Consider the following 16,682-nt stretch of genomic DNA (forward strand, 5'->3'; position numbering starts at 1 on the left):
TACTCAACATTACTCAGAGAATAGTTATATATTTGCAAGGCTATTTTCTAATTGTTAGTCCGGTATGGCACTCCTAGTGGCTTCATCTTGGAGCAGAGGCCTAGATGTGTAGGCCCTACTCTTTTTTTTTATTTATTTTAATTCTGCATATTCCCATATGTTGTAAACGGTAGGCTAGGGTGCATTTAAAGGAAAAGCAGAACTGTGCAATGTTAAAAAAAAATAATAAAATGCGTTTCTATCGTAAATTATTCAGATAGAACCTAATTGTCCTTCCTTGATCATTTGGTAAATGACTATCTTACTAATAGCCTTTATTTATAAAATGACTGCAGCTATATTACACCAACACTCTTCAAACCTGTGCTGTTATATACTGTCTATAACCTAAGTTGTCACTCACTGACTCGGCCGGGATGTGATGAAACAATTAGCTCCATCTAGTGGTCAAAGTAGAAAGTAGGCTACAAGTCTGAGGTGTCAACCTATGCTCTCAATGTACAAGGTCTTCGAGGGAAATTCTTATCAGTGTCATTATTAATAGCCTACATTCAAGGAAATAGGCCTACAAAGAGTGTATTGTAGGCTATAGGCCCCAAGCGAACAAGTCCTGTAGGCAGTTTACAGTATGGTTAATTACAAACTCATTGCACAGACTGAATGGAATTGGTCATTGCTACAAAAACAAAATCCACATCAAAATCTAGAAAAGAAAATAGAAACAGAATTATTTCTAGTCTGACATACAATTTAAAAAAAACGTTTGTATGTCTAGATAGTTATATAGTCAACAATGTGTGCTACAAAACAATATAGTAGCATGACAATCATAAAAAATGGAAATAAAAATAAAATTATAAATCCTCAAAAGTAGCAGCAGTTGAGCAGTAGGCCTAGATTGAATGTCAGAGCTTTTGAACAGCTACAATGTATGGCTTGTTTGACATTTCTCCTTTTCGCACACAATACAGCTTATGGACATTGTAGGCCTACAGTGCAACAGGGAACATGTAGATTGCCTTTTTTAGGTAAGAAAAAAACTGAGAAGCACATACTGTAGGCTACAGACAGGTCTAGTACTTACACATAAAGAACTGAAAGACTGTTGTTGCATCACAGTGAATAATTGGAATATGAAACTATATGTCCAAACTCATCAATTTTTCTGAGTTTACCTCAACATAAAAATGAATGTAATAGCCTATCTCAAACAATGCCAGTCGACCAAAAGCGGCCAATTGATTACATCATTGCATCAAATGTTATACTGTATTTAGTTTTAGATTGCTTGTTTGGGATGATTTTACATTGATTCGAGAAGTGTTAGGGATACATTGAGAAAATAACTATTCTCTCATACAGTATACCCTTTGTTCAAGTATTTCCGCCCTATATGATTACGTCACTTTGGCGCCTCTAGGCCACCGTTTCCTTTCCCTTTAAATTGACCTAAAATGTAACAACATAAACAGACTAGTCAGCGCGGGAAAGAGCCATCTGCTCGTCCGCTATGTAAAATTAACCGCCCTTCGCTCTCATTGGCTTCTTCCTGGCCCAGCGTACGCTCTGCTCATCTTCATTGGACAATCTTGATGTCAGCGTGCAAGAGCGCGTAAGGTTTTTAAATCCCATTGGTCAGACACTTCTGACCAATAAATTGCACACGGGACGCTTTCTGTTCTGCCCATTGGCCTATGGGCTTACGAGGTGGGGCTATGTTGCAGCTGTCATTGGTTACTTATGACACGTGGGGTCGGATCTATGCAGCCGATTGGTCAGTACATTACTCCGGCGGGATTTTGCAACGCGGGATAACCCTCCTGTAGGCGCACACAAGTCCGTTCAGACGACCTGCTGCACAAGAAAGACATTTACCATCATTTTCTTATCTGACCCTATCTCTTGCGGATACTTTGTAGCGAAGAACGGATCCGATTTTTTGTTCTTCTACTCCTCTTTGGAAATGAAGCACATATTTACTCCAGATTGAGAAGGCGCGCTTATTAGTGACTTTTACTTATTGTTCAAACAATTACTTTGAACCTTTAACAGTTGTAGCCTACTTGCTTTGCGATCAACACCGGCGTTTTGGCATCTAGGCTATAGCCTACAATGGCTGATAACAAGCACCCGCACGTTATTTTCTGCAACGACTCGCCGAAAAGAGTTTTGGTGTCAGTCATCAAGACCACTCCGATCAAACCGAGGAAAGCAGAGGCCCTGACGCCGACAAGCCCCGGCTTCAGCGACTTCATGGTCTACCCGTGGAAGTGGGGGGAGAACGCCCACAATGTGTCTCTGAGCCCGGGCTCAGTGAGCGGGGCTTCCTCACCTACCGGGACCCAGACGGCCAGGGATGTGGACACGGAACCTACAGCTGAGCAAATCAGGGTAGGTTTAGGTTATTTTAACCGTAATGTTACTAACTACAACGTATTGCTTGACATGTTGCAAAGACTGATAGTAGCCTATTCAAAATATGTGGTAATTATTGTGTAGACAAGGTATAGGCTTATAGTTGGAGACAACACCCATACAAATACACTTGTAACATAGTTCGTAAGTTATAACAACACTTGTTATGTGTCTAACTGCTAGTAATACGACCAGGGTTTGGAAGAAAAGAGTGTATGTATGATGATAGGCCTACTGAAACCTTGTAAAGACTAAAACTATTCCACACTGACTCGTTATAGAAGATCAATTCAGTCGTGAGGTTAACTGTATTTAATAACAGGATAGGCTACTTGAAACTGAAATTAAGTCTGCAGTCATACTTAATATGGCCGAGATAGGGAGTCATTTAAGAAAAATGCCCGCGCATAAGGGTGTAACATGGTGGATTTTAAACCCCAGTTACTTCCTGATTCTGGAGCAGCTGCTCATAAATGACGTCCAGTCGCGCGCCAAAATGTAACCGGATGTGAATGAATTATAATGAACAGACGTGCGTCCTGCTACAATGTAACACGTGAGGTCGCTAAGGAAATTATGAATGATAATATGTTGCCTTGTATGGAGAAAAAAAACTCTTGTAGAACAAATGAGTACTGAATATTTCTTTATAATTACAAATACAGGTCATGTTATAAAAGTAATAAATTAACTATTTTAATTTGTTTTCTAAACATGATCCAAATGTTGTAAATGTATTGGATTATATACATTTGAATATCATTTTTTACTCTGTCAAACAGATTATGTGCTGCATCTGCTGTTCAATAGGAAAATATGTTTAACGTTAAACCAGTGTAAAAATGCTGTGCATTCTTGCTTGCAGGATGGTATCCGCAGAGGGCGTCCTCGGGCTGACACGGTCCGGGAGCTCATTAACGAGGGAGAGACTTCATCAAGCCGTATTCGCTGTAACATCTGCAACCGAGTGTTTCCCAGAGAGAAGTCTCTTCAGGCTCATAAGAGGACACACACAGGTGAGAGACAGGGAGACGGTGCAGTGTATATACAAAAAAAGTGCCTTGAGAAAAAGGTGGATATCCGAGATTCCATAATGCCCCGCCCCTTTCCCATGCTATTAGAAGCAGGGAAAGTCATACAATAACCTGACTAACCAGATGTCACAGTTATTCTTGATTTGAAAGCAGCAAAACAGTTGACAATAATCCTATTTCCCTTCAGGAGAGAGGCCCTATCTGTGTGACTACCCAAATTGTGGGAAGGCGTTTGTCCAGAGTGGTCAACTGAAGACGCATCAGCGGCTGCACACTGGGGAGAAACCATTTGTCTGCTCTGAGAAAGGTGGGATTAAAATGTGGATTGTGATCAATGACCATGAACTAATAAAGGATTTTAGCTTGCATAGCTTTACTAAAATCACAGAAGAACATGACCTGTAATGGCTTAACACATGTATTCATACCGTTTGCTTTCTCTGCAGGATGTGGCAATCGGTTTACACATGCCAATCGTCACTGTTCCAAGCATCCTTTCTCCCGTCTGAAGAGAGAGGAACCAAAGGATAGCCTGGGGAAGGCTCAGTCTGTGGATAACAAGGCTGTGGCAGAGTGGCTGGCAAAGTAAGTGAATGAACAGGACTGAGCAGAAGTGACCAATTTAGTAGCTGATGCCACATTTTTATAAATCATGCCTAGTCTAATTTATATTGTGCATTTAATGTACTTTTTTGCTAATTTGTTCTTCTCTACCACCTTGTAGGTACTGGCAAACCCGTGAGCAGCGTGCTCCTACAATCACCAAGGGAAAGCCCCAGGGCAAGGAAAGCTCAGAGGACCAGGAGCAGCAGGATCCCATGGAGTTTCTTCAGTCCGATGAAGAGAATGGGGAGGAGGAAGAAACCATGGAAGAAGAGAAGGGCAGCCAGGGAGGCGGAGCCGCCAAGCGCCGCCTACAGGAGCAACGAGAGCGTCTCCACGGTGCTCTGGCACTCATCGAGCTGGCCAACAACCTGTCTGCCTGAACACCTACCCCTGGCCTCCCCTTCCCTGGCCCTCCCTGGCCCTCATACCTCCATTCCCAATCTGCCTTCCTGCAGTACGTGCTGTAGCTAGAAATTGTTCATGAATGCGGATCAATGGCTAGTTTAGTTTATTCTATCGAAGTTGTGAAACCAGACTTATAGAAAGGGCTAAACTGGCCTGAGATCAGTGTTATGCACAGCACCATCTAATACCCCTCACAGCACCAGGAAGGCACAAGCTAAAGCACCTTATTCAGCTTCCATTTATCCGTTTAGGCTGCTATAATTGTAGATTTGACAATATGAAGAATGTCTTTCTCTTCTGTCTTCTGAAGGCAAAGAAAGAGTATCTATTATGTTTGGTTTTGTTTGCACTTTGATGGTAACGAGTTCTTTTTTAAGTTTATTGTGAGTGTAAAGAGTGTATGACTGATGTGTGTGTGTGTATATATATATATATATGGATTAAGCTCAGATGGACAGAATGATACAGGGTGTGGTCAAACATACAAAATGTAAAGTTGCATTCCAACTGTCAGATGGCCTCTCATTATGCTCCCAGGTTTCATCTCCAGCATTGTAAGCAAAATTTCACTGCCACCGATGACAGTCGTGCTGGTAGAAATGGACTGAGAAAGATTCTGATTATTTTATCCTCACCTAAACAGCACCCTAAGGCGGGTGCATACCAGGTGGACGAAAGGAGACGAAACCAGTCGGGGAGTTGGATCAGTCTGATAATGTATCATGGTCATTCTTATATGCAAATGAGAGGTGATCATTGCAAGTCTAATCCAGAGGTCTGGTTAGGACTTTCAAAAAATCAAAACGTTGACAGCGTTACCACTTCTCTCACTATATACACATCATTGCGTTGGCATGACATTACCAGCGGCACAGACTATACTGCTTTCTTGATTTATTCAAGTAGGCCTATTACAACTAACTACTATTCTACAAGATTAAGGTTTTACAGTACCTTTTAGAACATGGAATTTCCATTTTACCAGCTGTATTCCACATGATACAAGAAAACATGTAAAAACCTGCAGACCTAAAGTACTTTTCCAACCAAACGAGATATTTTACAATGGATGTCGTCATCTTTTATATTAAAAGGTGGCAGACCAGTTATGATATGGGCATAGCATAATTGTAGTGTGTGTAGTGCATTTATGTCATCCCATTTCAAAAGATTAAGTTATGTTATATTTATTTCACCCGATTTTTCTTTCTCGCTGACATTTTTAGTACACTTGTTTTGATAACCCTGGAACCAATTGGTGTGTGGAGGGACATACCGACCCGTGTTTTAAAAATATCTAAAATCCAATTATATGTCACAAATTCAAAGACCCCATTGATTTTGATAAAGCACTTATTAAGTCTTGGATTACGCTTGCAATGCACTGCAGATCAAATGTGGGATACAGTGCATGTACAGGAAAGTGGCACTGGTTTTTCATGAAATTATTTGTGTAGTCTTTTTGGTAGTCATTTTTTTTCTTTTTTCCCCTTAAGCAACACTACATCTTTCAACACTGTAAGCCTCTCATTTCTGGCTGTCACTCTAGCTAAATTTGATCAGTTTGTTTTACAAAATACCCTTGTGTAGTAATGATGAAACTGGAAAGCAAATTAATTGTTGATAATCAAAACACCAAATGATTTATTGTACCCAATTAATAGTATATTATGAAGCATTTCTAACCTTAGTCTAGTATGTGATTTGAGAAGAGTATGCCCTTTTAATATATACACATTGTGTTTGTTAGAATATTGAGATTTCACAATTTGTGGAGAGCTTTGAAGTTGAATTTTAGTTTTTTCCCCTTCTGCTAACATCCTGCAACAGTAATCATGTATGTGACATGTATAGAGTGTTACTGCTTGCTTGGTAGTCATTTTATTACACATTGCAAAGGTAAGATTTATCTGACATGCTGTCCACACTGTTATAATTGTTGGTCTTCAATAAACATTAACTGAACAAGACCCAGAATGGATGTGCACTGGTCAATTTATTCAGTCATGAAAAAGTAGTGCAATTAAATTGGTACCACCAGATGTTTCTGGGGTTATTAGTTCATTGATTAAAAATGAATATAAAAAATGCACATAAGCAATAACATGCTCCAATATGGAGCATAGCAATTGCCACCAATTGGTAAATGCCTAACATTTTTCCCATTTAGTTGGCAGGGTACTTTCCTGTTGAATCTTCTGTAATATGAATCTTCAGCTCTTGTGCTCCTCCTGCATTACTACTTCCAGTTAATTTGTTGTTAAAGGTGAGATATGAGTATACAAGTCCACCTGACATACTGGGAAGAAAAAGATAAAAGCAATTCACTGTTAGCCCATGGCAAATAATAGTTGCTACCCCTTAGCAGACTGACGTGTGTATCAAGACAAGTTTTACAGTTCAAAGATGCCTGTTAAAAGAAAAACCATAATGTTTGACTAAGTCATTGATAAAGCATAAACTTATCCATTTGTGAATTCCTGGGCTTTTAAATCTTTGTATTGCTCTGGATTGGAATTTGGCTTTGAAATAGAATTTAATCTTAAATTTTAAATTTTTAAAACATAACTTGTAAACAAAAAATATAATTGATATTAGTATGTGGCCATATAGATTTAATTGTTCGGTCACATCAAACAATTGTTTAAATGTTCAGTTGTAGTCAGGGACAGATATAATTTTTTTTTTAAACTACATCAAGAGAATGAATAGAATGGAAGACATTATTTCTTACCAAATGCTGAGGCCTAGGAAGTTGGTCCAAGAGAACAAGTAGTCTCCACCCACGAAGATGCCAATATAGGCAATTGCGACATTCTTAAAAACATTTTAATATTGACAGTATGCAGATTAGTGATGTATGTGACTGTTACTAGGCAGAACATCACAAAAACTAGTAATAAGGTAAAAAAGTAATAGGTTTTTGTGCAAATTGAGATCCATAACCATGAGTCAACTGGATTCAGGAAATAACATAGCATGTTAGGCTATTTTGAACATGTGCAGTGTTTTATGACTATTATAAGTGTTGTAGAATCCAGATCCACATACAGTTCATTACTTGAAGCATTTTCTATTATTAAAATAATGACTTTAAAGGGTTAGGCAACCAAAGAGGAGATATCCACTGTATGTCCATGTGTCTAAAGAGTGTATTCTTATCAGTGTTCTTACCTTTATTGCCCCTACAACTGTAGTAGTAAGTGCTGAGTTATAAAAGCTGCACAGGACTATGGAATACATCAGCACAAACCTGAAAAAACAGAACGTGGACTTAATATGCTGGGTAAGCTGAGAGACAGTAATGCTGTTGTTTTTCTTCTTTGTTTCTGGAGTTGCCAGAAAGGTATGACAGTCACTGAACAGCTTATCAATTATAGTGGCATACCCCATGAAGCAGGACACGAGGAAACAAAAAGTAAAAGTGGCCTTATCCCAGTCCTCAAATGTGACTGCCTGTGGATAAAAACATAGAAGGTGGTCAGGCAGGAAAGTCTCACAGTTCCGGTCACAAACAGCCAAAGAGAGTACACTGGAACACTGTTACTGTTTGTACCTCATGTAAATCTCCAGTTAATGCACTTCCCAATAGAGTGGGGATGATAATGAATAGTGCATTGTAAAATAAGACCCCATACTTTCCAAGGCCCTTAACAAAAGAAAAGAAAAGAAGAAACAACTATTTATAAATTGACAAAAAAAATGAAACATACATTGATCATTTGTGAAAATGCTGGTGTAATTAATTAACGGCATATCTAAAAACAGTTACTTTTAGTGCATTTTAACATTTGAAAGTACAAATAATTTTCAAAATCTATTAGCCAAATGAGTTAACAGCTGTCAGTGTATATATATATATTTTTTTTTAAATAATAAAGTTGTGGGGGTTTTCTTTCTTTCCTTGAATATTCATAAGTATGTTTTAATTAGTGTATAATCGCTTGACAAAAGTGACGGCAGTTTTCTAAATATGTAATCATAAAAAATTCCATTCCCTTTTATATATTTTTTTTGTATGCAGGTAGCCAGACACTAAACTGTTACCAGTAAAATACAGTACACATCCTATCAATTCTACCTCAGAGCCAAGTTTTTGCTTTGTGTACACACTACTGGCGGCAGTGAAGGCATCATTTAGCAGGATGAAAGTGTAGCTTCCCACATCGAAAGCCAGGTCAGAACTACAGGAGAGGAACAGATGAAAGTGTTTTGTCCATTCAGTTCTTAAAGCAATCTATAGAAAATGATTTAGAAAATCCATACCTTGCAGCGACCATCGCACCAAAGACTATGGCCGCAACACTGTACACAAGGGGTTTGGAAAATCTTTTTCTGAAAGAAGAAAAACTGAAACATTCAGATCAAAAGCAAAAGTTTGTGCCAACTAAAATGTATTGAACTGGACCGTTCAGACAAGTGCTGTTGTAATATATAAAGTTATTTAAAGCTCTAAGAGAAATAAGAGATATGTCTGACCTTAGTATATATACTTCCAAAATCATTGTCATCACAATGGTGAACTTCCGTAACACTGTAAACATGGGTAAACTGTAAAAGACAAAGACAACATATTTGAACATTGCGAAATTTGAAGAGGAAAATCTACTAAATTAGATAATAGCCAAACTGTTTAAACCTGAGTTTTTGGGTGCTTGCTAGTCCTGTTATGTGGTTCCCAACATACAGCAAAGGAAGAGGGAAAATCTTAAAAAAAAAAAAAAAAAAGGCATATGAAATTTAGAAGAAAAAGAATACAATTCAATAAGGATAAATCATGCAGAAAAGCAAATTGAGAAATGCTTACTTTCCACAGAATACTTCTGTCAAAGTCTGGAAAATGGATTGTCTTGCTCATTTTGGCAGCATAAAGGACTACAATTGTCGTGACCATCTGAAAGAGCCAAAGTAACCATTATAATATAGCCTACGTGTCTTTGTGTTAGTGTGACACCTAGGGAAATCAAGGGAAAGAAACATCAACATCTGATAAATGTACCTGGCCAATTCCCACACACATGTAGGAAGGAAACCTGAAACACATAAACAGCAGAAAAGCAGCTTTAGACTGATTGTAATACGCTACTCATTCAGTGTAATTCTAAGTTTCCTATTTATGTGAGCTTATTTCATTGACACCACATGAATTACTTGATGACAGCACGACAAAGCAACCACATAGCCTACCTGAAACTCGTCAACACGGTTTTATTCACCACCGTAATAAGAAACGAACTGCCAGCGTAAAACAAAGCAGAGAAGAACTTGAGCTTTGCGGAGTGCTCCGCAGTTTCTTGGAAGGCTTTGGCAGACATCTTTCTTAAGGCACTGTAAAACACCTGTAACAATCATGGACGTAGGCTATTATAGGTTACTACAGATTCGCTAAGGCGGAGTTCCTGGTGTTACAGAGCCGTTGAACCGGGTTAGGCAGGGTCTAACCTGGCTGCAGACATCCACGATGATCATTCGTTTACAGGAAGTCACATGGCATCAACGGACGAATTTTTTTCTTCTTACTTTTTCATAGCAGGATAAAACAAAAAGTTCCTCACAATTTGTTTGTTAAACTTTTAAGTTACTGGAGGCACATTATTTAGTTTTTTAATCTTTATTTGAAACAATTAAAATAACTTTATTAATGTATTTTTTCTAAGACAAAAACTAGCCAGCGATTCTGTAACAAATGGACATGTAAAATAAAATAGGCTAGTTATATTCCACTTCAGTCTGCAAGATGTTTTGAGCATTGTATTATTTTACATGCTTGTATAACAGACTGCTGCTTCTAAAACCATCTGCTTCATCCAGACTGGATGTTAGCAGCTTCAGAGCACTGTCACTACAGTCCCCTCCATAAGTATCGGAACAGTGAGGCCAATTCCCTTATTTTTGCTGTAGACTGGAAACATTTGGGTTTGAAACCAAAAGATGAATATGAGACAATAGCTCAACATTTCAGCTTTCATTTCCAGGTATTCACATCTGGATCCGATACACAACTGAGAAGATATCATTATTTGTAAAGGAACACCACATTTTTAGGCGAGCAGAAGTATTGGAACAGATAGACTTTAAATAAATTAAAGTGAATAAAACATACTATTTTGTCGCAAAACCTTTGCTTGCAATAACCGCATCAAGCCTGTGACCCATTGACATCACCAAACTTTTGCATTCTTCTTTTGTGATGCTTTTCCAGGCTTTCACTGCAGCCTCATTCAGTTGCTGTTTGTGTTAGGGGGTTACTCTCTTAAGTCTCCTCTTTGGCAGGTAAAATGCATGCTCTATAGCGTTTAAGTCTGGGAATTGACTTGGCCAGTTTAAAACCTTCCACTTCTTGCCCCTGATTAACTCCTTTGTTGTGTTTTGGGTCATTATCTTGCAGCATGATGAAGAAACTTCCAATCAGTTTGGTTGCATCTTTCCTTAAATTGTCAGACAAAATGTTTCTGTAAACTTCTGAGTTCATTTTGCTGTTGCCATCATGTGTTACATCATCAATTAAGAATAATGAGCCCGTCCCAGAAGAAGCCATGCAAGCCCAAGCCATGACATTGCCTCCACCGTGTTTCACAGATGAGCCTGTATGGGATCATGAGTAGATCCTTTCTTTCTCCAAACTTTAGCCTTTCCATCACTTTGGTAAAGGTTCATCTTGACAACAACACAGTAACACATGATGGCAACAGCAAAATGAACTTAGAAGTCTACAGAAACATTCGGTCTGCCAATTTAAAGAAAGATGCAACCAAACTGATTGGAAGATGCTCCATCATGCAGCAAGATAAGGATCCAAAAAAACTGCAAAAACAACAAAGGAGTTCATCGGGGGCAAGAAATGGAAGGTTTTAGACTGGCCAAGTCAATCTCCAGACTTAAACGCTATAGAGCATGCATTTTACCTGCTAAAGAGGAGACCGAAGGGAGTAACCCCCCAAAACAAACAGCAACTGAATGAGGCTGCGGTGAAAGCCTGGAAAAGCACCACAAAAGAAGAATGCAAACATTTTGTGATGTCAATGGGTCACAGGCTTGATGCAGTTATTGCAAGCAAAGTATTTGCGACAAAATATTACGGTTTATTCACTTTAATCTATTTAAAGTTTATCTGTTCCAATACTTTTGCTTGCCTAAAAATGTTGTGTTCTTTTTCAAAAAATTATATCTTCTCAGTTGTGTATCAGATCCAGATGTAAATACCTGGAAATGAAAGCTGAAATGTTGAGCTATTGTCTCATATTCATCTTTTGGTGTCAAACCCAAATGTTTCCAGTCTACAGCAAAAATAAAGGAATTGGCCTCACTGTTCCGATACTTATGGAGGGGACTGTATATTGAGCTGTTTGTGAACAAAAAAACCCACTGTTACTCAACTTACAGTATCTGTTAAAAATGTTACTCCACTTGCAGCCATAAAGAAAACAGAAACTTTCACATACATTAACCACAGGAGGCAATTTTCTCAAGAGTCTAACATTTGATAGTATTAATGTGGAAGCTACATTAAATGTGGCTTTTACATCAAATGTAAATTGTATGTGGTCAAAGTGGTGCCATGTGCAAAGAAAATAAATGTAGTAGTAAAATACAGAAAATCCTTTATATTACCTATACATGTGTCTGAATGTTAATAAGTACTTATAGTTGTCAGGTAATTGTCTTCTTCTTATAAGTAGTTAGACTTTTACTTATAATATTAGTGTATTTGAATAGATTGTATACATATATGATTTCCAAAGCCCAGCACATGTTCAGTAATAGTTATACATTAGTTAGCTACAAGAGGGGCCTGTGATATGTCACATTTGTTCTCAAACTGATATGGTACATGGACCACAGTGATGACACCTGACAACCGAAAAACATCAAAACTATTCTGCGTAAGAGTGCATAATACAGCACAGTTGCCCTGTGTTGGGATTTGCATGTTGTTGCAGTCTTTTTTATTTATCTTTAGTATAACATAAAGTTATTTTAAAGATAAATGGAAAAACAAATTCACGACAGAAACCAAACCTTTAACTGTATTCCATTTCCTACTGACACAATATGCCTACTGTATTTTATTCCTGTAATGACATTGTGCAGCACATTTCTGTTCAGCTTTCTAATTTTGCCAAGTTAAACATTGTAAGATTATAATGCATAAAAAGTCAACACACTTCAGAAGACAAGTAGGCAAAGCACTCTGTGTAAAACTGTCTGCTAGGGTTTACTGCACCGATAAATCTGCGGTTTAGAAGACAACCTTATTTGTTGTTTTCTTGAGTCAGCAGTTTGACCATATAGTTTGAGTATGATGCAGTCAGTAGATCTGTCGGGATAAAAGTTGCACTGCGATGTTTCATTTTTGCGAGACCAAAATGCTGATAAGAACTCTTTTCTTAGGAAAACCATTGTAAATCACCCAGAGTCATTACTCAATAGAGATGTGAGATGCTTGATAACTGGTTTTCCATAATATATGTCAGCCACTTTTCGAATATCTGCTGATTATCTATCTTTTATAGGGCATTGTATAGAGTCAACGCTGTATCACGTTATTTAACAGTGAAGATAAGATTTACCAAAGCAAGCAGGATCATGTACAAACTCAGACCCCATTTCCTGAGTGAAACTCTGAAAGGGGGAGGTACTGTATTTATAATGTGGTGTTACTTTTCATGTTGCCTGATACAAGACAAACTCTTGCTAAGCAGCACCCCACTTGATGCAAGAACATCCTCAATTTAGTTAACCCGAGGGATCTACAAGGGAAAAGTGTCTAATTGTAATCAATGAAATCAATTCAAATCACTGGAGATGTTGAAACACTAGAGGGTGCTATTGTACAGGACATGAGAAATCTTCGCAGTGTAAAAGAAAACATCTGAACAGGCAGGTATCCACAAGCAGCACTGTGTCCCTCAGCTTATACAAGTCTGCTCTAGCTCTTCTTATTTCCCTAAGGCAATTTCTGCATCATTTTTGCTTCACATATTAAAGTTGTAAATAATAATTAGTTTGTTTTGGGGGGTTATATTCTTTGATCAACCTTTCAACATATTGTCCTACGGGGCTAGGGTAAGATGAACCACATACACTTTAATGACTGTTTAAGTGCTGATAGATTAGTGCCTGGGGATTTATCCCAACAGCGCACAGCTTTGGTATTTTTTCATATGAGTTACGGTAAATTTAATCTGCCACAATCTTGTCTTGTCTTTTTAATATCTTTTGTAACACTGGTTTGCTATTTTAATGGATTTTTAGATTTTTAAACTATTGGACTATTGGATACTGGTGTGGTGAAAGATAAGAGCCCTTTGGCAAATGGATTAATTTTCTCACTTTTCCGCATTGACTATTGCATTCTACATGCAACAGAATACTAAAAGCAGTTGATCAGCATTTCATGATAGGTAATCTTTTTCAGTCTCGATTTAAATGTTGATTTTCACTGCTCTACAATACATGGGTCAATGTTTTGGGTCAGGTGTGATCAAGAGACAGTTGAACTATATGAGAAAATGGATTTCACTGTACACGATTTACTTTCATTAAAAGTAAACACTGAAAAACCTAATACCTATTAGTCAAAATGTATGAGATTCCATCCTCACAACAAGACGTATTTAGTAGACAACCATCCAGTATAATTTTATGATATTTTTTTAAGCAAAAAAATCTCAAACTAATCAAAAATTTTTCTTTACAGCTTTAAAATGCTTAAAGCTCAAACAAATCAGATTTAAACATAGCTTTGTACAATAGGGATCAAATGTTTCTGCTCTGTTGAAGATTGTCTTTAATGCATTTACAAGACTTACATAAAAAAATAAGTAAAATGAGCATATTAAAAAAATATACACAACGTACGTAGAAAAAAACCTCAGTAACACGAGTACAGGTAAAATGCTTCTGATTAGCTTATTTCCCCTCTGTCCTACATTTTATAAGAGGATCACTCACTTTGGAATGAAACCAAATAAATCCAATCAATCAGCTCAGTGAAATTTTCCAGAACGTTTTACAGCCCCTGCTGTTTGCAGCAGCTTGTCTCTGTGAGATGAAAGTGGGGATAAGGTTCAAAATCAGAATTGGTTTTCTCATATATGAGGAATTTGTGGTCAGACCATGCACACAATAAACATTGAAATAATATCAACCTAAAGAACATAAGTAAAAGGCATCTTAAAGAATATAAGTACAGTATTTACAATAAAATATAATAAGGTTGAAATATGTGCAATTGTCTATTTAAAAAAATCTATTAAAATCCTCCATCCTTTTATCATCAAGTGCTTCTACAAATAGTTTTTGACAAAGAACTCAGATGTGAGAAGTTATTACCATAAACAAATTTAATTCAGTTTTAGCTTGATTTTCATGAGTGTCTTCTGATGCCCAGTGTTGATCCTAACAAGTTTATCACTAGTGATAGGCGGCTAGCAAGAAAACAACGAACACATTATTAATTCATTGGACCTGTGTCTTTCTCAAATAACAAAATATTATTTGCCACGAGCACCATTGTATCCTAAATTCACTATTGTTGATAGTTTGACTATTGCTAGACAATCCCCACTACTCTAAAAGCACATGTAAATAACACGGAAAAACAACAACACAGTAATCACATTGAACAGATATTTTATTTATTTATTTTATACAAAAAATTTTTTAAATGCAGTGGTGCAAGAAATATTTCTATAATCTACCTAAAGTAAAGTAGCAATAATGCACTTTAAAAATACTTAACTATAAGTAAAATCCCTTTGATAAAAAATTTACGAAAGAAAAGTGCGTAGCAAGGATTACCAAACAAAATATAGAGTAAAAGTACTCATAAGGCAGAATGGCCCGTGTGTCATCTTGTTATAGGAACATTTCTATCCATGCGTTAACTTGTAAGAAGTACTTGAATTTTGCAAACAGCTTAAGTGGAGATCATTTTAGATCATATACTGTTTAATCTAAAACAATGCATCAGATTGTATATCTGATCATATATATATATTTTTTAAGCAGCAGTATAATAGTTCCACCTGAAATAAGGCAGGGTAGATGTACAACATAGTAGAAAATGGGAAATACTCACGCAAAAGTACCTCTTTATATTTTGGATATTTGGCATAATTGGTTAAAAAAACAAATCAAGAAAAAAACAACCATGACTATATGACACAAGCTCTTGAAACACCGACTTCAGAAAACACACACAATCTTAGTACATTGCTTTCAGCTTGTTTCGCCTCATCTTCTGCTGAAGGCTTATGAGGTTTCTCTTCAACTTTGGATGAGCACAGATGGGCTTCTGGTTCCTTATATGCAGACTGTAAAACAATGGAAAAAGGAAATTTACATAAAAAAATCTACCATATAGGCTACCCTTCATATATAATAAGTTAAAGCAGACTGAGGAGACAATTTCTTTTTAACTTCTACTTTTCATACAAAGTTTAAGACAGTAAAAATAAGATAATAAAGAAAATTAAAACTGAATGAATTGATTTGTTAATGTCACTTACATCAGTGCAGAGATGTCACAGGCACCGCTGCTTTGCTGCACCTCCCATCTATAGACCTTCCGCAGCACACGTTTAGGGATTTGCTGATTTGTACTGATGCAGCATTTTGGGATGCCAGCTGCAATGAGGGGGTTAAGATCCATTATAAAAATGGTATATAGACAAAATATTGAATAACATAAAATGGCAATTGACTACTGCTACTTTAATTGATAGTTAGATGACAGTTCTCCTGTTGGAACAGGTTTATTATTTTCCCTAAAATATTAGGATGTAAAGCGTTTCCTACGACACCTGCACATAATAATTTAAATGTTATAAGCTTATGTTAGTAAAAGCAAATCAATAACTGCTTACAACACAAAATACATTTTTAAAAGTTTGCACCATACAGAGAAAATTGTATATTTATGTAAGAGCATGTACAGGTAGGTACAGATAAACACGCTTTGGGTTTGCTTTCAACATGAGTAGCCTATTTATCATGAAAATAGGGTCCTTACCTTCAGTGAAGGTGATGGCCAAAGCACACACACAGACACAAATCAGTAATGCAACTTTCCGATCCATGGTGTCAGAGCATATAAGGCGAGGAAGTGTGAGCTTAGCATTTAAATACTTGCACTCAATGCTCACACATACACACACCCAACCACCCACCCACCCATACCCACACACACACACACACACACACACACACATACCCACA

General features: G+C 37.2%; 2 protein-coding genes and 1 long non-coding RNA gene across 3 annotated transcripts; 1 reads left to right on the forward strand and 2 right to left on the reverse strand.

Annotated features, from left to right (window-relative positions):
• The first annotated feature begins 1,851 nt into the window (after positions 1–1,851).
• On the forward strand, positions 1,852–6,413 carry znf367 (zinc finger protein 367). The gene is made up of 5 exons (XM_080036883.1): positions 1,852–2,391; positions 3,281–3,431; positions 3,637–3,756; positions 3,896–4,034; positions 4,174–6,413. The coding sequence occupies exons 1-5, from the start codon at positions 2,113–2,115 to the stop codon at positions 4,433–4,435; spliced, it is 951 nt and encodes a 316-aa protein (XP_079893009.1). The 5' UTR covers positions 1,852–2,112; the 3' UTR covers positions 4,436–6,413.
• Positions 6,414–6,585: 172 nt separating this feature from the next.
• On the reverse strand, positions 6,586–9,839 carry slc35d2 (solute carrier family 35 member D2). The gene is made up of 12 exons (XM_080036872.1): positions 9,648–9,839; positions 9,460–9,493; positions 9,268–9,354; positions 9,100–9,167; positions 8,940–9,011; positions 8,727–8,795; positions 8,542–8,644; positions 8,017–8,109; positions 7,849–7,916; positions 7,635–7,713; positions 7,195–7,277; positions 6,586–6,759 (listed from the first exon to the last, which is right to left on the reverse strand). Exons 1-12 carry the CDS (start codon positions 9,773–9,775, stop codon positions 6,627–6,629), a joined length of 1,017 nt encoding a protein of 338 aa, XP_079892998.1. The 5' UTR covers positions 9,776–9,839; the 3' UTR covers positions 6,586–6,626.
• A 5,239-nt stretch (positions 9,840–15,078) lies between these two features.
• LOC307267333 lies at positions 15,079–16,618 on the reverse strand. Its single transcript, XR_013845396.1, has 3 exons — positions 16,477–16,618; positions 15,974–16,091; positions 15,079–15,778 (listed from the first exon to the last, which is right to left on the reverse strand). It is a non-coding gene; the product is annotated as an uncharacterized lncRNA (long non-coding RNA).
• Positions 16,619–16,682: the final 64 nt, after the last annotated feature.

Source organism: Ammodytes marinus (genome assembly GCF_949987685.1).
Source record: "Ammodytes marinus genome assembly, chromosome: 2".
NCBI classification, from domain to species: domain Eukaryota; kingdom Metazoa; phylum Chordata; class Actinopteri; order Uranoscopiformes; family Ammodytidae; genus Ammodytes; species Ammodytes marinus.

Excerpts from the sequence above, each read along its gene's own strand:
- slc35d2 (XM_080036872.1), bottom strand. The coding sequence starts at position 9,775 with ATGTCTGCCAAAGCCTTCCAAGAAACTGCGGAGCACTCCGCAAAGCTC. Across the intron at positions 9,355-9,459 it reads TGTGTGTGGGAATTGGCCAG|ATGGTCACGACAATTGTAGT; the intron begins GTACATTTATCA and ends TGGCTCTTTCAG. Across the intron at positions 8,645-8,726 it reads GGTGCGATGGTCGCTGCAAG|TTCTGACCTGGCTTTCGATG; the intron begins GTATGGATTTTC and ends CCTCTCCTGTAG.
- znf367 (XM_080036883.1), top strand. The coding sequence starts at position 2,113 with ATGGCTGATAACAAGCACCCGCACGTTATTTTCTGCAACGACTCGCCG. Across the intron at positions 2,392-3,280 it reads CTACAGCTGAGCAAATCAGG|GATGGTATCCGCAGAGGGCG; the intron begins GTAGGTTTAGGT and ends TCTTGCTTGCAG. Across the intron at positions 3,757-3,895 it reads ATTTGTCTGCTCTGAGAAAG|GATGTGGCAATCGGTTTACA; the intron begins GTGGGATTAAAA and ends CTTTCTCTGCAG.